Source organism: Crocuta crocuta, unplaced genomic scaffold (genome assembly GCF_008692635.1).
Source record: "Crocuta crocuta isolate KB4526 unplaced genomic scaffold, BGI_CrCroc_1.0 scaffold14, whole genome shotgun sequence".
NCBI lineage: Eukaryota > Metazoa > Chordata > Mammalia > Carnivora > Hyaenidae > Crocuta > Crocuta crocuta.
Window position 1 is genome coordinate 3,237,563 of NW_027530209.1, and position 22,532 is coordinate 3,260,094.

The 22,532-nt window shown below is 41.9% G+C and overlaps 1 protein-coding gene across 1 annotated transcript in view; it reads left to right on the top strand.

The window, feature by feature from the left end:
* The window catches only part of SLC25A13 (solute carrier family 25 member 13), a 184,552-nt gene extending 167,805 nt beyond the window's left edge, over positions 1-16,747 (top strand). The window contains exons 16-19 of the mRNA XM_077765407.1: positions 4,820-4,958; positions 15,232-15,390; positions 15,484-15,574; positions 16,086-16,747. Of these exons, the coding sequence (XP_077621533.1) occupies positions 4,820-4,958; positions 15,232-15,390; positions 15,484-15,574; positions 16,086-16,272 (576 nt within the window). The 3' untranslated portion in view covers positions 16,273-16,747. The remainder of the gene's footprint in view (positions 1-4,819; positions 4,959-15,231; positions 15,391-15,483; positions 15,575-16,085) is intronic.
* The last annotated feature ends 5,785 nt before the right edge of the window (positions 16,748-22,532 follow it).

Here is a 22,532-nt window from a genome sequence, read left to right on the forward strand (position 1 = left end):
TCAGAAGTGGCAATAAAAAAAAAAAAAAAAAAAAAAGCATGAGAAACAAAAGAAATAATTCTTATGCCATGGTGATACTATCTGGCCAGTGTCTCTGAGCCTAATTGCCTGTGTCGATTTTAGACTCCTAACTGTAAGTTAGGTGAGACCAACCCTTGAAAAAGTTTTCCTAGACTTTAAGTAGAATAATGTTGGAGAGGGTTTAGAATGGTACAGTATAGGAATGGAGCCAGAGTGGATAGTTAAGCTATATCTGGGTTTTGATTCTAGTTTATTTATATACAGATCTCCCCTGAGATGCCTTTTATTGTTCCTATTATTTTAAAAAGCCCACTAAATTAAAAAAACAACAACAGTTTTCCCTTTTTGGAGAAAGTGGTTTAATGAGTAGCAAGAGATTAGATTATTGCTTTTTCTATTTATGAATTTACCCCAAGTGATTTTACTGTGTGTACAGAGGAAATTCAGGGCTAATCCGAGTATCTGAGGACAGAGATGCCAGAGAACCAGTGAGAAAGACTTAAGGCAGGAGAATGTGAAGATTTTCTTATAGGGCAAGATTTACAGATTTATTTTAGGTGGCACACACTTTGTAATTTATTAGTTTTTTCATGGCCAAAGTAATGATTTTTGTGTTGATGACGCAGGCTGTTGGACAGCATGGAATGTCACCCCTTATTATAAAGTTGCCTGTTCAGAATGGCTGACCACTTAGTAAAAATTGTCAGTGGGGCAAGTAGGTTTCAAGCCAGACAGGTTTGTGTTGTGATGTAAGCCTGGAGAATGAGTATTCACTGTGAAGTGAAGGATTTATCAAGGAATCTGGGAGAGAAACATTCTCCCTGTTGGAACTTTAAAAGCCTTTTTCACATCCTCCTTCCCTTTTCATTGCGGCTGGAGCCACAGGTCAGGTACTGCCCGAGGCAGCCTTACAAATTGGCACCTGCCTTTGTGCCGTAGACCTGAAGACAGTGGTGGAGAGAGGGGAGGCCAGGGAAATTTAAGAAGTCTTTTTCTCCAGCCTTTTGCAAAGTTAGCTCTCCTTGGGAATGGGGCTTTGATGCCTGGGGTGTGAGAGAGGCCACGGGCACCTCCTGACCCAGGACAGTGATTTGCTGCAAGGAGACGCCTGAGGTGCTGTGCTGTGGGAGGGTGGGCGCAGGCTCCGGGAGAGGCAGGGAGACACAGCCGCCCTCATCCTCGCCCCCCCTCCACCCTTCCGTTAGGACTGCAGCCGTCACCTCCTCAGGACTCCAGTGATCATTCCCTCATTTCTTCCAAAACTCCTGGCCCCACAGGCTAGCTTGCTTTCTTGGCTTTTCCTTCTCCCTTTTTTCAGATAATCAGAAACCTATGACCCTTCTTCATGGTCTGACGTTCACTCTCTAGCATGCATAGATTATTGGACCACATTGTCTGATGCCATGTAGGAAAAGTATAGCATCTTCCTGACCATTTTTCCTTTGGTGTTTCATAGTGCAGCTCCACTCTTAGATTTGTTCTTGTTTGTTTGTTTGTGTTTTGATCAGGGATGTTTCTAATTTCCGATCACGTCTCCCCCTGGCCTTCAGATCAGATTGAAGGCACATAGCATTAGAGAGGCTAATAGCTGTCTTCCTCTCCTTTTTTAAAATTTTAATATTCCAGTACAAAATTATCAGCTAAGCTCCGTTATATCCCCCTAAAATTATAGATCTTTATTTGAAAACGAAAAGCTTGGCTTTGGTTTCTAATATATTTTTTCCAAGAAATGAGTTTATTTTCCTGGTAGGAGCCTGATAACATATCCTAATTCTCTTATTTCTTGTTTTAGTTTTCTTTTTCTTTTGTTTTCTTTTCTTGTCTGAGTTGGCAAAGTCAAATCAGTGTCACCAGAAACATGCCCCGACTGACAGCCAAAGATTTTGCTGAGATTTTTCTCTGGCCCCTGGTTCCTGACGCCTGGTTGCTTGTTCTCTGAAACAGGCAACACTGATATCGGCAAGACATAAGAGCATGAAGAAAACCCAAAACGGCATTGAGAAAGTGCAGACAATGTGGAGCTGTGTGGAATTCACTCCCTGTCTACCTTCTAGTTAAAGAATGCTCAGTAGAAAGGGTGGTATTTGGGGTTTAAAGGAATGAAGAGGTGATATGCATGGTGTCGATGTTCCCAGCATAGGATTCATCAAGGAAGCTGCAGGGTGATAAGTGTACCCTGTGTGATCAGATGAGTGGGGCATTGAACAGCTTTACCTGAGAGGAACCAGGCTGACCAGAGAGAGGAAAATGGGAAAGTAAAGTCATTACAAAGCTTTGAAAACAGTGAGAAGATGGGGCCTGATCCACAGGACTGCCAAGACCAAAGATGGCGGTAGAATTTTGGAAACAACAAATAGAAAATTTGGGCAACATGGCTGAGTAATAAAGGAGATGTTAGACTATACCAGTCCCTCCCCACTCCCTCCCAAGAAAACCCCACAAAACCACATACCATGAATTTAAAGAGAAGAAAAGGATAACTCAGAACCACAGAATGATGGTCTCAACCATGGAATGGTTATTAATCCTACTGTTGAAGGAAAAGCTCCAAAACATGTACAGTTGCAGTGGTTATCTCTGGCTGGTGAAAATTAAGCTTTTAATTTTTAATGCTTTTCTTTCTGTATTGTCTATGATGAGCAGTTAATATTTTACAATCGGGGGGAAAAACATTTTGAAGGAAAAGTATTACCAGCCAAAAAAACAGAAGTTTGGCTCTAAGATGTGAAGATTTGGGAGGTGAGGTAAAAGTAAAAACTAATAGATTTAGTAGAAAGCACAATTTATGAGAGGAAGAATTGTATCAGCTTATAAAAAATTAAAGAGGCTCATTTAGAAAGTCAGTATTATGGCAGTGTTGCTTTCCTGTATACAGGGAGCCAGGGGTGAAGAAGATTTAACTGATCTTAATTTAAATTGGTTATTTTGCATATAATTTGAATATCTCCCAAACACTCTCTGCATGGGAGTAAATGACTAGCACAACTCCTAGGAAGGTTTGGAGGCAAAATGAGGAAAACAAACTGAAAATAATAAAACAAATGGATGAAAGTGTTACCCTCAAACAGTTAATGATCACCGGGGAAGGACTGGATGCCATGCATGGATATTGGTGTTCTACTGTACTTTTTGTCCTTGAAAAAGCTGGGGGAGGTGGAAAGATTGCAGAGTCCTGTCCTGAGTTTTGGACTTTCTCTGGGCCCTGCCTCCAAGGATCTCCCCTACACAAGCCAATAGTGTGGCCCTCAGTAAATGTGCCGTTGATGGATTAATCATCCTGAGCATTAGTTTGCATGTACATAAAAGAAAGAATGTGGGTGTGGTGGATTTTGTGGTTCTTCTTTTCAGTTAGGCATTTAACAGTTTGGGGGGTAGACAAGATACAAGTGTGGGTTGATTGGCAAGCAGTACATGATGTGGATCTGCCCCCCCCCCTTTTTTAAATATCTATATAGAATGGACAAAGATATCTTGGCCATGGGTGAGTTTCCCAGGAAATAGCCAACACCACAGAATCCGGATTCCAAGTATTTGTTCTGTTTAGAAGGATGGGCCAAGCTAGGATGAATTTAAATAGGATGAAACAAAATCCTAATTATGTTACTTATTTAAGGCAACTAATTAAGTTATAGTAGACCTAGGTTATTAGAAATTTGTATGAAAAAGACTAAAGGGTTTTATTACCCACAGTCGCAGTTTGAGTCAGGAGTGTAATGATGGTATCAGAAAGCAAAGGCAATAGTAACAGATGTGTAGTGTTAAGGAACTTTGACAGAGTGGAGCCTAGCATCAAGCAAAAATGCCTTCAGTCCAACATCACTAGACCTTACTAAATGTCACTGGGCTTGGCTAGACCTTTTGAATCTGGATGGATTCATTATTTTCTCTGAAGAATCTCTCAGTTTAGTGGAAATTTTTAGGCACTAGAAATCTGTGAAAGAAATGGTATTAAATCATTAGGTGTTGAAAAGGAGTGACTTCCTTCCCATTTGGCCTGCCTGAAACACAATATATGTCTCGTGGTTTTCATCAAAATGCTACATTTCTGGGCACACATCAGTTCTCAAGGCCTCCCCATGTATTATTTTGGCACTAGAAAGTATTCGAAGACTTCACTCTAGTTGCTGATTGCGCTATACACATAACTTAAATGGAATTATTGTAAATATTTGAAGGCTTTAGAACAAGCATTTATCAATGTTTCATTCCCTGGGGGCAAAGGGGTAAATATGTGAATAAATTAGGGGATCCATGAACCCCTTCAAAAGGTATGTAATTTTTTACGTATGTGTAATTTTTTTCTGGGAAAGAGTCCAACACTTTCATCAGAGTCTCAAACAATATAAGAAAACAAACCTCTTTCCCTGCCACCTATATAACTTGTCGGCTTCCTAGTATGTAAACAAAGGGGCATCTTGGGTTTTGCTGCCCATCTTCTGAGAACAGATCCTCCTTGAAATGCCAGTGAGTGACTTGCCATCAGTAGGGATTTAAAAAGATGTTGCAGACAGAGTTCCAGAAATGTCTTCATCAGAGTCTAATCATTGGAATAAACAAGAAGTACCTCCCTCTTTCTCACACCATACAATAAAATTAGTTTTATTTTTTAAAAACAAAATTCAGATTTATTACTTGGAGAATTTGGGTTATTTTTTTTTTCTGTTCCCCTTTCAACTTGTGAATACAAATTTGGTCTTCTCCAGGAATATTTTGTTCTGAGGTAAGTTCCAGAAAAGCTTGATCTTCTCAATGGGATATGTGTTTCATGTGGTTTTTTTCTTCCTTTTCAAATGTACAGGGTGCCAAAGCATGCTTTCTGCGGGACATTCCTTTCTCGGCCATCTACTTCCCGTGCTATGCTCATGTGAAGGCTTCCTTTGCAAGTGAAGATGGGCACATTAGTCCTGGAAGCCTGCTGTTGGCTGGCGCCATAGCTGGTGAGTGGCCCACGCAGGGCCGTGTTCTCCCCTGGCCTCTCCCATGTCACTGCCCTGGAATTCTTTGCTGATAGTTCTTGACTGGGCACATGTGAGGTGGCTCCAGATTGCTCTGAATAGCTACTGAAAAGAAAGGAGATGAAATTAACCTTCTGGCCGATTAGATTAGGCAAGCTTAATTTCCTAACTCCAGAGAAGGCCCAGGAAAATTTGGTACATTTTGTGACGTTGTTGAATTCCAAGTTCTGTATAGTTTCCTAGTTCCACTTCACAGCATACCACTGATGACTGTTCAGCTGGACGTTTTAACAAATTTGAATCATTGTGCTTTAAGATGTCTAACCGAAATGGTACAGGAATGCTTGTCCAGACGCTAGATAAACGTGACGTAGTACTGACTCCTCATCGCTGTGTTACGGGAACAGGGTGTGTGTGTTCATTGAACCCCGGAAGGAAATGACTCTTCTTGTTTTCGGTGCTACATTGACTATGTGTCAATAGAAAAGAAAGAATAGATGAGGAGGGGGAAGGTTGGCCTCTACATCCCAATGTAAATGCCCAGAGGAAATTTGATTATAGCCTCAGCAGACACCAGTTGGATCATTGCTGCTCCTGGTTCAGAGACCCTCAAGGCTGCACAAGCTGGATTCGCTCTCCAGGTGGTGGCAAACATTAATGAGTTAACAGACCCTAAGGCAGTGGTGGGATGCCTGGGTCTAAACGTTTTTGATACAGGTGCTGTTCTCCAGAGGACTGTTGATTTAAGTCTCAGGAGGACCAGCCCCTGCTCTGAGAGGTTGTTTGCTGTTGTGTGGCCCTGCCTGTAGCCTGCGGTGTCCCTGAAGGCAGGAACTCATGGATCTCCTCTTAATTCTTAGTTAATCCCTTTTCTTTCAAAGGCAGTGATGTTGGTAAATGAGGCAAGGTTGTCCTTTCCTGGCTGCTCAGGGACCTTTGTTGATAGAGGTAGAGTGTAGGACCACTCTACCTCCCCATCAAGAAAAAAATAATGATTTCGAGACTACAATATAGAATTCCCAGTTTTAATCACAGTTTAGCCATTGATTAACTGTGTTCTGTTGTGTGTCACTTACATGTGTATACATGATAATATTCTCTAAACCAAAAGGTCGTAATGCAATGCATTTTGTACGTTGTACAATATAAATTTCTTATCGGAAATAAGGAGCTCCTGGGGAGAACTGCCACACCTCTTGGCGTAGTGTGCTGCGTGGGCAAATTACCGAACCTGTCCCAGGCCTCGGTGTCCTTGGCTGTGAACAGAGATGATAATTGTACTGACGACAGAGCGTGCCTGTGAGGTACAAGTGAGAACACTCAGGTGAAGGACTTAGCATAGGGCCTAGCGTATAGTAAGCACTCAATAAACGTTGGCCAGTATTACATCAAATCCAAGGGAATCTGTCTGTAAATTATTCCAGGAGTCAGTTGTGAAATCAGAGGATATGTATTAGAGCTCAGATCAAAGTCTAGGCCTCTCTCCAAAACAGAACAAAAATAGGGCCTATACTCTGCTCTTGGAGAAAGATGGCCACCCAGAAGGGATTTCATCTCTGGGTAGGAGTTTCCTAGGTAATCTATGCTACCAGAGCTGTAGAAATTACTAGCGGGTTTTTGTTCTTTTTTCTCATTTGAGGTTTATTTTCTTCTTTCAGTTTTTTTTTTCATGATTAGGAAAATAATATTGCTAAATTGTAAAATACTTGGAAAGTATAGAAAGTAACGAAAATGGTAAATAAGAAAATATTCCAGGACTCTAAGATAATCCCTAGTTAACATTTCTGCTAATTTGTTTCCCTCTGCATCATTCATAACAATGCATAGTTGTAACTGCGATCACACTGTGGGTCTGTGGTTTTCACCTAATTTTGTAGCTGAGCATTGTTAGCCATCACGGCCCGACAGCTGATGGCATGTGCTGTGGGGCCAGACTGGGCAGATCCCAGTTGCAGTTTCCCCTCATGTGACCTGAACAAGTTTTGAACTCCTATCCTCCTGTTTCCCCATCTACAGATGGGGTGAAGAATAATCTTAGTCTCATAAAGTTATTTATTATTATACATTAATAAATGGAAAGATCCAAGAAAGTACCTGGCACATAATAAGTATTTTTAAATGTTCAATAATATTACACGTTTCCAAACTTTGTAAACATAGTTTTTAAATGCTGCACCGTTATCTAACCCTCAATCTTAGATTCTTAAATTTTTTTTTTCAAAAAAAATTTTAATGTTTTATGTTGTAAAAAAAATCTTTGTGCTTAAAGGCTTTTCCCCTACTCTGGGACATTTTCCTTACAGATAGACTCTCCAAAGTGAGTTTGCTGGTAAAAAGTGGGACTATTTTTAATGCGTTACCACATTATTCTTGGAAGTAGGAACTGGTTTATGACCCACTGCTGCCTTGTTAGCCATGCAGCCACCCCAGCATCTTTCAGAGAGCCATTTCTCAGCTACCTTCTCTGTTCCCTGTCTATTGCTGCATAACAGATTACCCCAGCACTGCCCAGCTGGAAACAGCAAACCCCGATCATCTCACACTTTCTGTGGACCTGGAGCCGCTTATCGAGTGCCTCTAGCTCAAGCTGGCATAAGGTTGCAATCAAGATGTCAGCCAGCAGCTCGGCTGAAGTTGGAGGATTCACCTTCAGGGCTCCGTTACATGGCCGTTGGCAAGAGGCGTCAGTTCTTGCCACAGGGCCTCACTGTAGGTCACCTTGGATGTTCTTGTGACAAGGCGACTGACTTCTCCCACAGAGCCAGCTCAGAGAGGAGTGAAGGGAGGAGGAGACGGGTGGGGAGAGAGGACAGAGGAAGAGAGCAAAATCCCAGTTGCCATGTCTTTTGTGACCAAAAGACACACTTTTGGAAGTCACACTTCTTTAGGTCCCCACACAATCCTATTTGTTATACCGCTCAGCCCTGTGTAATGTACAAGGAGAGGCTGATGTGTGAACACAGGAGGTGAAGGTCATTTGGGAGCCGAGTGCAACGCTTTACTTTCATTATTTATCCACCTGCTTTCCTATAGGATGGAAAACTACAAGGCAGACTTGTCATCCATTTTTTTTTCTTCAGAGAACAGATTAGCCTCAAAGCGTCATCGTCTTGCATATTGCACAAATCTGTATAAACTACATAAGGAGAACTAAACCACTTTCTTAATTTAATAACATCTATCAAAAGCCAATGGCAAATATCATAACTACTATTCTCATTGAATTGGGGATCAGACAAGGAAGACTCTGTCATCCCTGTTTTTCAGGCTTTTTTTGGAGGTTCTGGTCAATGTAGTAAAATAGAAAAAAGTAAGAGGCATAAATATCATAAAAGAAGAAATGAAACCATCATTATTTGCACGTGATTGTTTAGCTGCAAATCCAAATAAAAATGCCTAAAAAGTGCATCTGAATTAATAATTAATGTATTTTGTTATAAGATGAACATAAAAACCTATATCTAGTGATAAGTAGATGACTTGAGATCACAGGAGGGAGCAGGGCAGCCAGCTGCTGAGTGTAGAACATTGCTGGTGTGCTCAGCCAGATCGCCGGATGCAGTGTGGAGAAGGACAGGAAGACTTGTGTTTGCACTCGTGTTGTGCCCAGTGTAACAACACAATAAGGGCAATGAGCACAAAAATGCACACCTGTGTGCGTTGGTGGATGGAAGATGGATCAGGCCCTCACATTGCCTTTGGGGATGCCAGTGAGAATGAAGGCAGTCCCTAGGTAGAAGACACACTGGTGGAAAATGCTCAGAATCCCCAGAAGTCCATCTCAGGGTCAGAGTGATCTCTGTCATTTGGAGAAAGGAGAAATGCTTATCTCAAAATAAGTATGAATAGCAGTTTGACTGCTGACTTTTTTATTATAACGTAATACCATTACTATTTTATAATTTTAATATTTTATAATTTTTACAATGCTATAATTTTATAGTAATATACTATATTACTAATATCTTAATATAATTTTACTGTAAGACCATAATGTAATATTACGCTTACATAATTACTATTTTTATGTGTATTGTTATATAAAATGTAATTTTATATGAAATATCTCCTACACAGAATACATGTTTTTTACAAAACAGTTGTATTATAAATAAGATGGATCTGGGATCAACTTAATATGATCATGCTTTCTATGTTTTGATAGTAATTTCAGTTATTCAGTAAGTACTGTCTTTTTCTAAAAATTTTATTTGACCTCAAGTTAGATTGCTTTAGTAGTATTTTAACAGAGGTGGTTGTTGATATCTCAAAATCTGGAGAATATTGGTTTTTTTTTTTTTTTTTTAGATATATGTATATGTTTGTGAAATGGGAATATCTTTATTTATTTAGTTTTTGAGAGAGAGTGTGCACGCAGGGGAGGGGCAGAAGGAGAGGGAGAGAGAGAATCTTAAGCGGGGCTCAGTCTCAGGACCATGAGATCATGACCTGAGCTGAAATCAAGAGTCAGACACTTAGCTGACTGAGCCACCTAGGCAGGCACCCCAAATGTCTTTAAATATTGGGAACATCTCCATTATTTCACAGGATAGAGTAAGCCTAACCAGTATTTGAATTTATGTTCATTGGCCAACATGCTTCAGTGTGTCAGAAGGTGGGAGCCAAAGCAGAGAGCCTGAAATTAAGAACTAACTTTTAATTCCCTGCAGTGAACACGTTGCTTTTTGATTATCCAAGGACATTTTGATACGGCTTACGGATAATCTCAAATAAAGGATATCTGGTACTTCTCAAATTTTAGAGCTTCCTCATCAGAGGTGATTTTAGTTATCAGTGATACGATAAAGGATAAATCAAATTTAAATTAAGTTGTAACTCCGAAGTATCTTTAAAAATTATTCAAGAAACAGTATGTGTGTGACCCTCTCAATGCTTTTGCAAACATATTAAAAGAATGAAGTTAGGAGAGAAGTACTATTGACACAATTTGTTAATTATGTGAACATAAAGGTTAAAATAATTTAAAAGCAATTCTTACATCCTTAAAAAAAAAAAACGTAATGGGAGAGATTGAATCAAAGTAATAGACTGAGTATATTCATCTATCTCTCCTTTCGACCCAAATACCTTAAAATATCAGAAAATACATTTTTTTAACTTCTATTGGCACTAGAAAATATTAGCATCAGCCCTCAGAAGGCAGGAAACAGAAGCATATTGACTCTGAAACCGGACTGGAGGGTGCCACAACCCAGAACACAGGCAGAAAAAACCGCTCTTAAGGTAAGAGCAGAACCAGAGAATTTTAACCAGTGAATGAACAATGGAATACCAGGGGTAGGGGCGGGGGTAAGGTAAATCTTTAACGGGAGTGAAAGAGCCGCATTCCTGGCAGGAAGGTGGGGCTTGGCCCTCCCAGCTCCTTTTTTGTACCAAGCTTCAGCTTCAGACAACAATTGAATCCCGGCTGAAAGCCCCTGGCTGTTCTCTAAAGGAAGGCACCGATTGCCTGGAGAGGGCCGAGTGTAAGAAACTGAAAAAACGCAGGGTAAGGCTTCAGGTCCCGGACCTTCACCACAGATGGAATAAACGCATGCCTGCATGCATGCATGAATGAATGAACGAATGAACAAACGAACTAGCTGATGGCAGCTCTTCCCAAGACGGGTATAAAATAATGTCTTGTATTTCCAGAGGGAGTGAAGCACTCCACATTTTAGCAACTTGGAAGTTCCCACCCCTGCGGGGCCTCCTCCCCAACCCTTGTACCCAGTTAACAGGACTCCCCCGTTTCACAAAGCCCATTGCTGGCCCCCGCCCCTGATTTGGGAGAGCAGCCTGCCAGTGAAACTGACCTATGTGGTGGTGGAAGCCGGCACTACACTAATCAGTCTGTTCTTCGAACTTGAATATCAATAGACAGCCAGAGGTCCCAGACAGGAAGCAACAAGAAAAGCAAGCAGGAATTCCAGGGAAAACAGGCAATTCAGAGAAAAGAGAACTTTTAAGACCTATACCCAAGACCTGCAGAGAGATTTAAGAGGAACGTTCTTAAGAAAGCTTTCTTAAAAATTAGTAAAAGGATTGCCAGAATTACAAATCCGTACATGGTCTGAATGATAGAATGGGTATGCTCAAAGACCAAATTAGACATCTGGAAAATGAAGCCATGGGGAAACATAAACAACAACTACGATACGGAGCGAAAATACAGAGACGTGTAGGACTAGTCCCGGAGGTCTAATGTCTATTTCATAGGAGCTCCCTAGCGAGAAGTAATACAAAAGGACAGAAAACAAATCAGTAATAAAAGTTCACTTCTCATGTGTTCATCTGCAGCCCTAGCCCCTTCAAAATGCCAAGGAGAGGATGTCTGGAACCCCAACGGCGTTCCCAGGCACACCCGCCTTCAGGAGGGACGGCAGGTCTCAAGTTCATTTCTCCCATAACTCAAAGGTTACATCTCACAGATATTTCTAAAACAAAATGAAAAGTGAATTTAGGGAAGAAGAAAATGCGGGGGATTTGAAACAGAGCAAATAAAAGTGAAACCTGAGAGTGATTTCAGTAAATGGTGACTTTGATAATATGTATTTTTATATAAAAAGGGCTTGCCGGCGAAGGGGGTAAATGTCCATTTATTGTACATATTGTAAACAGGGTACCTATGCGATAAATGTATATAATATCTAAATTAGGAAAGGGTGGAGGCCAAAAGGGGAACAATTAGAAACAGAAAATAAAAACCACAATATCGGATAGCAGAGATAAGTCTAATAACCACACTTATAGCCACAATTTGAATGGATTCAATGCCCCTAGTAAAAAACAAATGCCTATTCCTGATGAGTTGTGAAAGGAAATCTGGTCATCTGAAATTTGAGAACACAGTGACATAGAACAACTGAAAGAGAAAGGATTGAAAAATATGTATTAGGCAAATACCAACAAATAAGCAAGTTTAGAAATATTAATGTCAGACTAAATGGAATTCAGCATTTAAAAATAGCACTCAGGCATAGAGTCTTATTTTGCACTTATAAACAATAAAATACACTGAGAAGATAGCATCTACCTAAATAAAGAGATAAATTGAGGCAAGCTGGAATGACCAGAAATTGAGTTTATTCAGAACCAGCAGAGAAGTTGCAGGGTGGTGGGGGAGGGAGGACCCCATGTTAAACACTTGATGGGCCACCAGCCAGCATCCAAGCAGTAAATTCATTGGCTTCAGGTTGGGGAGAGATTGTTTGCAGGATGGATGTTCATTAGTCAGGAGATAGATCTCAGTGTTGTGCAAATCAAACGTTTATGGGCAGTTAGTCTATCTGTTCTCAAGTTCATTCTTCTGAGAGAGCGTGCCTGAGAATCTCCTCCTTTTATATTCTCTGGTTACTTTTTATTTTTTATTTTTTTAATGTTTTATTTATTTCTGAGAGAGAGAGAGAGAGAGAGAGAGAGAGCTCACGAGCAGGGGAGGGTCAGAGAGAGAGGGAGATACAGAATCCGAAACAGGCTTCAGGCTCTGAGCTAGCTGTCAGCACAGAGCCCGACATGGGGCTCGAACCCACAAACCATGAGATCATGACCTGAGCCTAAGTCGGACGCTTAACCTTAAGACTGAGCCACCCAGGTGCCCCCTCTGGTTACTTTTTAAACTGAAATCCTTTCACGGTGTATTGCCATCAAACCCTATGTAGTATCCACATAATATTGTTTTCTAAAACCTCAGCTTAAGAGTGTGATAAGAACATGATACTTTCTCATTCAAAATCTTGACACTTTTCTTAGAACCTGATCCATCAAATAGATACTATAGATAAGGACACCCAGGGAGTTTGTGAATCCCTTCACCTTGATCCAAAATAAACAGATATTAACTTTGTATCCCATAAACAGAGAAGCACACCCTTGACAGATACTAATGGGATATTTCTGAAAACTGGGGATGTCTTGCCCCAAAGTTAGATTTTGCTGGTTGTGTTTTCTTTTTATTATAAATGAACTTCTACTCTCTAGGTGCTGGGCCCCCTTTAAAGAGTTATAATTTTATATTGGCTGGAGAACACCCCAAATTGTTCTTGTCACAGAGGCAGTGGGTGGGTCTCGTCATCTGTGTCATTGCTGAAGCATTCGGCAGCCTGCTGTGGATGGAGGAGCCTTAAAGAAGCTTCTCTGTTTCCTAGCCTCCACTTGCTCCCCCATGTTTGGGAGTAGAGAAACCGAGACCTCTTGATCAGTGTTGTCTTAGCCTTTTTGGAAGCCGGGAGAGACCAGGCAAATTTCCTCAGAGTCATTGCCAACCCTGGCCACCAAAATCAACAGATTTCTGGTGGCCAAGTTCTTTCTGGTACTGCTTTCCTGGCTTTGCTTTGGAGCAGCATGAGGCTGTTCTCCAGGTTAGTTTCACCATCTTCTACCAGATCCTCCATCCACTGAGTAACTCCCAGGCCTCATAGCTGTCAGCCTGGGAGAGGTGAGGGAGATGTGACGGGCAGGCTGCCATATTTCCAGCCCCCATCTCTCTCTCTCTCTCTCTCTCTCTCTCTCTCTCTCTCTCTCTCTCTCTCTCTCTCTCTCTCCGTGTGTNCTCTCTCTCTCTCTCTCTTTCCGTGTGTGTGTCTCTCTGTCTCTCTCTCTCTCTCTCTCTCACACACACACACACACCACCACCACCACCACCAGCAACAGCAACAGCAACAACCAGTTTTGCCAGACAACTTGCTAAGCATCTTACAAGGGTTTTTTTTGCCATATTTATTTCATAATCAGGATCTTTCCTCTCTGCCCCCCAATACTTCTCCCTTTTTCATAACAAGGAACTATTTGTGAAAACTGACCGAAGGAGACTTTGTTGCTCATGTAATTGCCTGTATGTGGCCCCCTGTCCCTCTGACATGCGTGCCCACTGTTGCAAGAAGGATTTTACTACACGTCAAAAGCAGACAGCCTTGCTAACCTCTTTCTAAACCAGGAAGTAAAACGTAATGGGTGGTGTGAACACAGTGGGTTTCTGAGCATTTTTCCTGTTTCCTTCCATTATGTTGGAGTATAAATTCCTGGCTCAACGTTAAAATAATTCCTCCAAGTTAATAGGGATTTCAGTATGACTTACCCACTGAAGCATTGGATATAAAGTGAGCTTTTGCACATGCAAAAAATGTGATGTATTTTAGAAAAAAACAGTTACGTTGAAAGTTTGTGAGGCGTTCAGGAAAGCCGGAAGAAGAGCTGTACCTTAGTAAGATAAATGCAAACGTGTACTGTGCACATCTCCCCAAGCGCGTGCACGTGCACACGCACACACTGTAACCTTAAAGCCGTCTGTTAGAAGGATGAGATGTACTTGTGAGCCAGACCACGATGGTTTGGACCGAAATTCTTACAGAATTATTAAGCCTTAAAAAAAGCAAAGGAGATTTATGCATCTGCATTTGACCAATTTGGTTTGGAATAGGTTCATAATGGAAAAGTAATAAAACCATAAGAGACAGTGTCTTCTGAGTACAGTCTCGCTTTTAAAAAATCTAAACATGGGCTGCCCCATTTTGGGTAAAATGACTGTAGAAAAATTTCCCATTGGTAATTTTGGGAGGGTTTTGTTGCTGTTGTTGTTGCTTTTTCATTGATTATCAGCCAGTGTAAATTTTCAGCTTTCTGTCAAATATTTTTTCTGGAGACGTCAGTTGTAGGAAAAAAGAATCCCGAAGTGTTATCTGTGGGAGTCTCCACCTCTGGTCACCACCCCCCTCCCCCCAACACACACTGTTTGCTTAGCCCGCAGCCCTCACTAAAGTCTTTTTCTGGTGTAACTGGAGAGGCTAGGCTTTGGTGGGTAAAGGGTGGTTGAACGTGTGCGAGAAGGCACCTCCCGTGACTGCCAGCAGCCACAGAAAAGCGTGAAGAGGAAACACATAACAAACTTCACTTCTGAAAATCGGACCTAATAACTTTGCAAGTGACTGATTTAGACGGGAAAGTAAAAAAGAAAAAGAAAAAACAGCCTTTCTCCATTTGTTCTCAACCACTTGAAGTAGTGTTATTGACAAGTCATTCCTTAAAAGTATTAATAAATATGAACCTACCACAGTGGTTCAGGGCAGGAGAGGTAAGGAGGGTCTTAAGGAGCCTCTGCAGACAGGACAGTCCTGGCCCTGCTTCCCAGGGGACAGCGCAGGAGGCCTTTGTTTTCATCAGACTCTTAACTTTCTTTCCACGGCCAGCAGTTCAAAGCACAGTGATTTTTATATAGTGAGAATGTGACCAGACTGTGATGGTGGTGCCTTTCCTGCAGGTATGCCGGCGGCATCTTTAGTGACCCCTGCTGATGTTATCAAGACGCGATTACAGGTGGCAGCCCGGGCCGGCCAAACCACTTACAGCGGGGTGATGGACTGCTTTAGGAAGATACTGCGGGAAGAAGGCCCAAAGGCTCTTTGGAAAGGAGCTGGTGGTATGGAAATAATTTGTTCTTAACTAAGCCTCTGGTATCAGGTAAATTTTTGAAAAATCTCATTGTATCTATTATTTCCCCATTTTTTCAAAGCTCGTGTGTTTCGATCCTCACCCCAGTTTGGTGTAACTTTGCTGACGTACGAATTGCTGCAGAGATGGTTCTACATTGATTTTGGAGGCGTGTAAGTATCCTGCTAAATCTGCAGCTACGCTTCAGCTCTTCCAGTGCCTTGTCGTTCATTATTAAGATGGGTACATTAATCTCATTCCTAAGGATGAAATAGAAAGGATGTAGGAAAGGGGCACCTGGTTGGTTTAGTCGGTTAAGCGTCCGACTTCAGCTCAGGTCATGATCTCACGGTCCTTGGCCTTGAGCCCCGCATCGGGCTCTCTGCTGTCATCACAGAGCCCACTTTGGCTCCTCTGTCTCCCTCTCTCTGTCCCTTCCCAGCGCCTTCTCTCTCTGTCTGTCTCTCCGGCTTTCAAAAATACATAAACATTAATAAAAAAGAAAAGATACAGGAAAATATTGAAATCATGTAACCAAACACATTTCAGAGGGGAACATACAACCAACTAGAACTCCCCAACTTCTTTATATGAGGAAGATTTTAACAATTTTTAAATGTTATTTTTACCAAGATACAAAATGATACAAAGCTCAGGTTCTCACCCTGTTTTCTCTTCTTTTAGGAAGCCCATGGGATCAGAGCCAGTTCCTAAATCCAGGATCGTACTGCCCGCTCCCAATCCTGATCACGTTGGAGGCTACAGACTGGCTGTTGCAACATTTGCAGGGATCGAAAACAAATTTGGACTGTACCTACCTCTCTTCAAGCCGTCTGCATCTGCGGCCGAAGTCGCCGGTGGGGCCCCGTAGTGGGGGCCGCCCTGGGGTCCTTACTGCTGCAACTCTGTTCGCTGCGGTCAAGGGCACCTCACCTCCGATGGAAACAGTGTTTCCCTCCTTTCGCTTCCATCTCTCGTTTAAATTCAAGTCGAGTCTTTTAATAAGGTGAAATCATTCATTTTTCTGTGTGTTTTCTTAACCGGATCATTGTGAATTTACTCCTAATTACTCTTTGGGCCTCTACTCACACACCTCTGTTTGTAGCTGGCATTTACTGGGATTTGGTCAACACTAACATGATTTGAGGGGAAGGAGCAAGTCTGAAGAGAAACTAGAGCTTCTCTCCTCAGATTAGGATTTTAGTCCCAAAGAGACTATACTGAACGGCGATCGTGGTGCTCAGAGCAAAGTGCTTCGTGCATGTTTAAGCTGGTAGGAGGCTGGGTACATATTTATCACGTTAAAAAACACTGGAAGAAATGAAAAAAAAAAAAAAAATCAGAAATAGCCAGCCTGGCTTCAGATTTTAAACATGTACGAATTCTGTTTATGGATTATATTATGAAGTTTTTATGTGAAACCTTTTTTTTTTTTTTTTTTTTTTTTGGGTCATGAAAACCACATTGAAGATATTTAATAATCATACTCTGTTAGTGGTACCAAGTCTATCAGACAGAAGTCTTTGTACTTAAGGAAGTGCTTTTGGTACTTTATTCTATAGACAGAGAAACTATGAGATGCAACAAGTCTCCTGGCTGTGCTGATTTGGGGCAACTTCTCGTATGATGCAATGTGATGATCACTGTGTGTTTCAGGCAACACTGTAGGGAAGTGCACGCCTCTAGTCCTGGTACCTACTTTCCTGCCTCCCACCCCCCGCCCCCAGCAATCGGCACCTGTTTGCTTTCAAAATCTCACTTATCTGGAATCATGTGCAAGACAAATATATTCTAATACACGTTTTTATTTAATTCGTGGTGCCTTGCGTCATGGTCAGATGGCTCAAGCGTTGGCAAAGGAGGAAATAAACTATTTTTAAAGCTATTGAATTGTTTGTTCTTGTGTATGTCACATGGTGAATGACTACAGTAATTGTCACTATTGGACTCTATATGTTTCATTTTCAGGATGATTCTATTCATATTGGCGTGGATATTTCCTCCTGGCCCTTCAAGGTAATGTGTACCAATGTTCAGAATGCCGATGTTCAGAGTGAGTAAAAGAAATGATGTTTAACCCTCGATAAACAAGGAACCCAGCTAACTGACACTTTTTCTCTAGTCATCCCCAGTACCTTCGGCCAGTTTCTTACCATGAGAATTAATGTAAATTTTCATTTTGTAATATTAATTGGAAGTTTCACTGGCAGTTGGGCATGAAAACTGGTATGAAATGGCAGTTGCATTTTCTAATCTTCTCTGACTCTTCTTCATACGAAAGCCAGATATACCTGTATCTGACATTTGGTGGTATTTGGCCAACACTATCATTTGGGGAATGAAGCTAGTCTTGAACAGAATCTAGGACTTTCAGACTACTGAGTAACCTCAGAGCAGTCCGTTTGAACTTTCTGAGTCTCCCAGACTTCCCTCCATGAGTCGTTCTGTCTTTAGGGTCAATAGGTTAACATTAGAAGGTACTATTCAAAATTGGGGAGCATCAACGCCATCTGTGAGTCTGGTTTTAAATTGTAAGTGAGCAAAAGCCTTGTTTTCCTCACTAGAAACAGGACAGATACATATGTGGCTCCCTTCATGGTTTTGGTTTTCCAAAACCAAAGTGAAAACCGCTCCCTCTGTCTACCCATCCTTACCCCCAATCCCTACCCACTGTGATAAGTGATAAATATTTATATTTTTAGTCTCAAAGACCAGTCACAGAACTCCGTATTAGAAACACAGGTGGTGTTTCAATAGCAGATCAACTGGAGCTACGAGCTACGGTAGTGTTCTGAATGCAGATGAAAGTCCCTGAGTGTAAATCTTGGCATTCCTTTTTCTTCACTTGCTAGAATTCTCATGCTATAAACGGTGACCCAAATCTCAGAAAAGGTGCACTGCCTTGCCTGCTTCTTGAAGAGCTGTGGCTCTATTTACCTGTAGCTGAGGGCGATTCACTTCAGTAGAGGAGAAACCAGAGGGACCAGGAAGCCAAAGAAGGTAGGGCCACGGGCCTGGGTTTCCTTAAACTCCTCGGCTTGTTCTGTTCAGGATAGGCAGTGACTTTAGACACTTTGAAGGAGGCCTCGTTTCCATCTGAGTTCTGCTCAGTGGGTGGCGTGACTGTGACATCCTTGAATAGGACTGCAATCACCGTGTGGTGAAAACCACGTCAAATTTGTTCTGGGTTTTCCTCCTTCCTGAAGTGACAGCACAGTGCGTGGGCAGTGCAGCGGCAGCCGCTCTTTTCCCTGCTTAATGCTGAGGGACTGAAGAGGTGTAACTCCCACACGCTGCCTGCCCATCCCAGGGGGCCAGCCTCCCCCTGCCCGGAGTCTTTCAGCTCTGCCTTTCGTCCACCTCCTGAATGCTTAGGGGGTAGGGTGGAGGGGAGGTCTGAGTTTTGTAGCAGCTTTTTTTTTTTTTTTTTTTTTTTTTTTTNTTTTTTGCAAGGAGGGGAAAAAATGCGAAGCTGACCACAAAGTGAACACACTGATTCTTGGGTTCCAGTCGTGGCTGGGTTTCTTGAGGCTGGGTGGCATGCTGTCGCCAAGCTCATGCTACACCTCATAACCCACAACCATTTGCTGAGCTCCCTGGGGTCGCCCTAATCCCAGCAGCCAGGGTTGCACAGGGGAAAATAAGAATTCTGGCACAGAAAGGAGTCATTTAAGTGCTTATTGCATTTCAGGCTTCAGTTTTTACTTAGCTAAAATATTTACCATTGCTGGAAAACAATGTTTAAAATTTTGTGCTTATATGTTATTTAATGGTGTGGCCTATGTAAACCTCAGGATGCTTACATTTTGACAGTCTTCTGGAAATGTTTAACAGCACATAACTCAGTGAGCAGGGAATAAAAACGGGAAGAAATTGTGCTTGAAACTGTTTGTAACCTTGTCCGGCTATAGGTCTTCAGTGAGTCGTGGTGGAATTCTTCAGGTAGAAGGAGCAAAGGCTTTCGTAATGGAATTTGAGGAGCCCCCTGCCCTCCGGCCCCTTACAGATAACCCTCTCTAAAAGTCACTGTGTGCCTTTTTTAACCACAGAAGCCGTTCTTTTGGGGATGCATTTGTATCTCTGCCACTGAGCAAAAGCCCATTTTAAATTTCGGGGTAATCAAATGCTTTCAGGATGCGGATTTTTCCAAAGATTTTTAAAAGACACGTTCACTGGTAAGAGCAGTGAAATGTTCTTTCCACAAATGGTCCTGCCCACAGAGGGGGTATGCCTTTTGTTTCCCCTTTTGGGAATAACCCAACCCTCGCCAGAGAGTTCTATTTTCAATGTTAGGAAGGCCGCAGGGGGTCCACTGCTTCATTTTAAAGGCCAAGGCAGCTAAAAACCACTGCACTTCTGTCTTTTAAAACCATAGCAGTCTTTACTTTGAAATCCCAGACTGGGCTCTAACAAGGGTAGGGACCTAGGCTTTTGTTCTGTTTCCACAGTACCTGGAACTTAGTAGGCTCTGGGTTATTATGTTGAAGGATGGATGGATAGATTTTTGAGAAAGGATGAATTTTTTTTTTTTCCCAATGAAGCAGTCTCTATTACTTTCCTACTTTACAGGCCTTTTCCGCTGCTGGAGTTAAAACCATGACTGAAAACGATCACAGTCTTCTGTACTGACAACATCCTTTAAAGTTATCGATAGGTCTTGTATGAAAGTTACAGCTGTTTAAAATTGGTTTTAATTACTTACATTGACTTAGGAACTGTCAGATAAATGAGAAGATATTTAAATTTCCTGATCATCGTTAAAAAGACAGCCTTAAAAATCATATCTTTTGAGATTAGTGTTACGTTAGGGTTGAGATATGTCACTAAAATAGTTTTCCTTACCCGTGAATATTAATTATTTACAACTGATTCTCTGCTTCTCTCACTGCCTGGTGTTTATGTGTCCATAGGAGCACAGTGGCCAGCCTTCCTTTAGAAGCTGCTGAGGACAACGGGAACTCTCTTTCAAAAGGGTTTGTTTTTAGCTAATGCATTAATTGACTCCAAAAAAGTCCAAATGGAACACCCTGCTTTCATCTGCTGGGGTAACCTAATAAAATAATGTTTGTTTTTAGATTCCCGGCTGTTAAGGGGGTTTTGCTCAAGGCAAAACCACAGTCCCCTCGAATAACTTCAGAAGGAAAGTTAAGAAGACACACTAATTGTGCCTGTCTGAGGCTTGCTTCTCCCGGGTCACAGGCACACCCCTAGCACACTGGTCTGGCCACGGGGCCTCAGTGCCCACCGCCACCTTGATTCATTAGACGGGGCTCCTGCCTCTTTGCAGGACGCTTGGTTTGGCACTGGAGCAGTTCTAAGACGATTTTAAAATAGACTCAAGCTCTCAGATCAGACTTGTGCAAGCATAGCATAGTCTGTCCTGTATGGTGGGGAAAGGGAAATTCAGCACAGAACAAAAAGCCTGATTAAACCACCGCTCCCTGTCTCCTGTCACTCCCCTCCACCTCCTTTGCTACCTATCCCAGCGCTTGCTCTGGTCTCACTGGGCTGCGTTCAAGTGAGAGAGGGGCGAGTCATTTTGCCTCCACCCTGGAGTTCTTTGGCCACTAAGAACTCATTAAATATGAGGTGTGACATGCCTCGTGTGATCTCATTCAGTCTTCCCCACAACCCTTAAAGTAGGTACTGTGCTTTTTCCTCTGCTGCACATGAGGAAACCCGAGACTCACAGAGGCGGAGTGCCTTGCGCATGGTCTCTCTGCTGCAAATGAGGGGCTGGAATCGGAGTCTAGGTCTGATGGCAGCCCAGGCCCTGTCCTTGACCTACAAGGGTTTCTCAACAAAACTCAGTCCACGAAATTCTTATTATAGTCTTTGCCCAGAATTTCTTATTGGCCCCCGTTCTCAGAATCAGATGTATCATTCCCAGCGTAGCATAGAAGGGAAGGGTGATCACTGATTGTTTACCATAGTAGGTACATTTGCTAATTCAGAGAATTGAAGAATCCGAGGACCAGGTGAATCCTAACAAGCCTTTTGAGGTCCATCTTAAACTATTTTATGGCCTATTAAAGTCAGTAAAGAGAGGATTAAGGTAAACTCGAAGCATTTGCCCCCTGGTTAACCTCTAAAATGGAAAGGTAATGTGGAAAACGCAGAGATAAATTTACAGACTGTTAGTATGCAATGCGATATGATGTGAACCGAATTGGACCATCTTAAAAATCTCTCCTGTCATTAGAAAGTGCCATTGTTCGACAAAAGTTGGAAATAGTGGAAAACCAAGTAAATATCTATGGGTACTTGGTCTCAAATTGTGTCTTGAGGGAACGGAGACAGTTTACAGAATGTGGGATTTGCTGGAATTACCTTTGGATGTGAAATCTCCATCACCACTAACGGTGGGAAAGTCTTACTGTATTCCCAACAAGCTCCCTGCACTCCCTCAAGTCAGAGGCACTGCACTCTGTGCCCTTTCCACCACCCTTACATGAACAAAGGCAGATTACTGACTGACCCACACTAAACAGTAACTGAAAACATATATATATCTCAAAGTATGAATTACTGTTTTGAAGCAAGATTTACCTACATAAGTTCTGAGTGTAGACATGTGCTTTATCGATTTGAGAATTTAGATCTCCTGACAGCCACTCTGTGTAAGAAGCTACTTTTTATGAGAACTTTGTCGTTTGAATTAGCTCCAGTATTATAAAAGGCTTAACTCTTGTTAAAGTAAAATCAGAAAAATGAAAAGTTGGGGATGAGAAAAATTGAAATGGGGATTCTTTTTTTTTTTCCTTAAGACAGAAGTGATTGCTGATGTCTGTTGAATTTTATTGCAGAAAGTAGTGATTTCTCAACACATACAGTCTCAGTCTTTGTCCTTTGCATACATCACTATGCAATGTATGCATTTCCTTCTTTCTAACTAACAAAGCAGTTCATAGGCTAATATCTAGGCTGCTGTGGTCCAAGGTAATAAATAATAGGGCAAACAACAGACTAACCAAAAACTTGAGAGGACCCTCTGGGGGATGAGATATCAGTGGAGCTTTGAATGGCTCTAACATATGACTGAGAATCTGGAAGGGGACACACCCATACTCAGAACAGTGCACGTGCTCAGGAGAGACCCGAGAAGGCCCTAAGCTCTCAACCTCCTGCTCA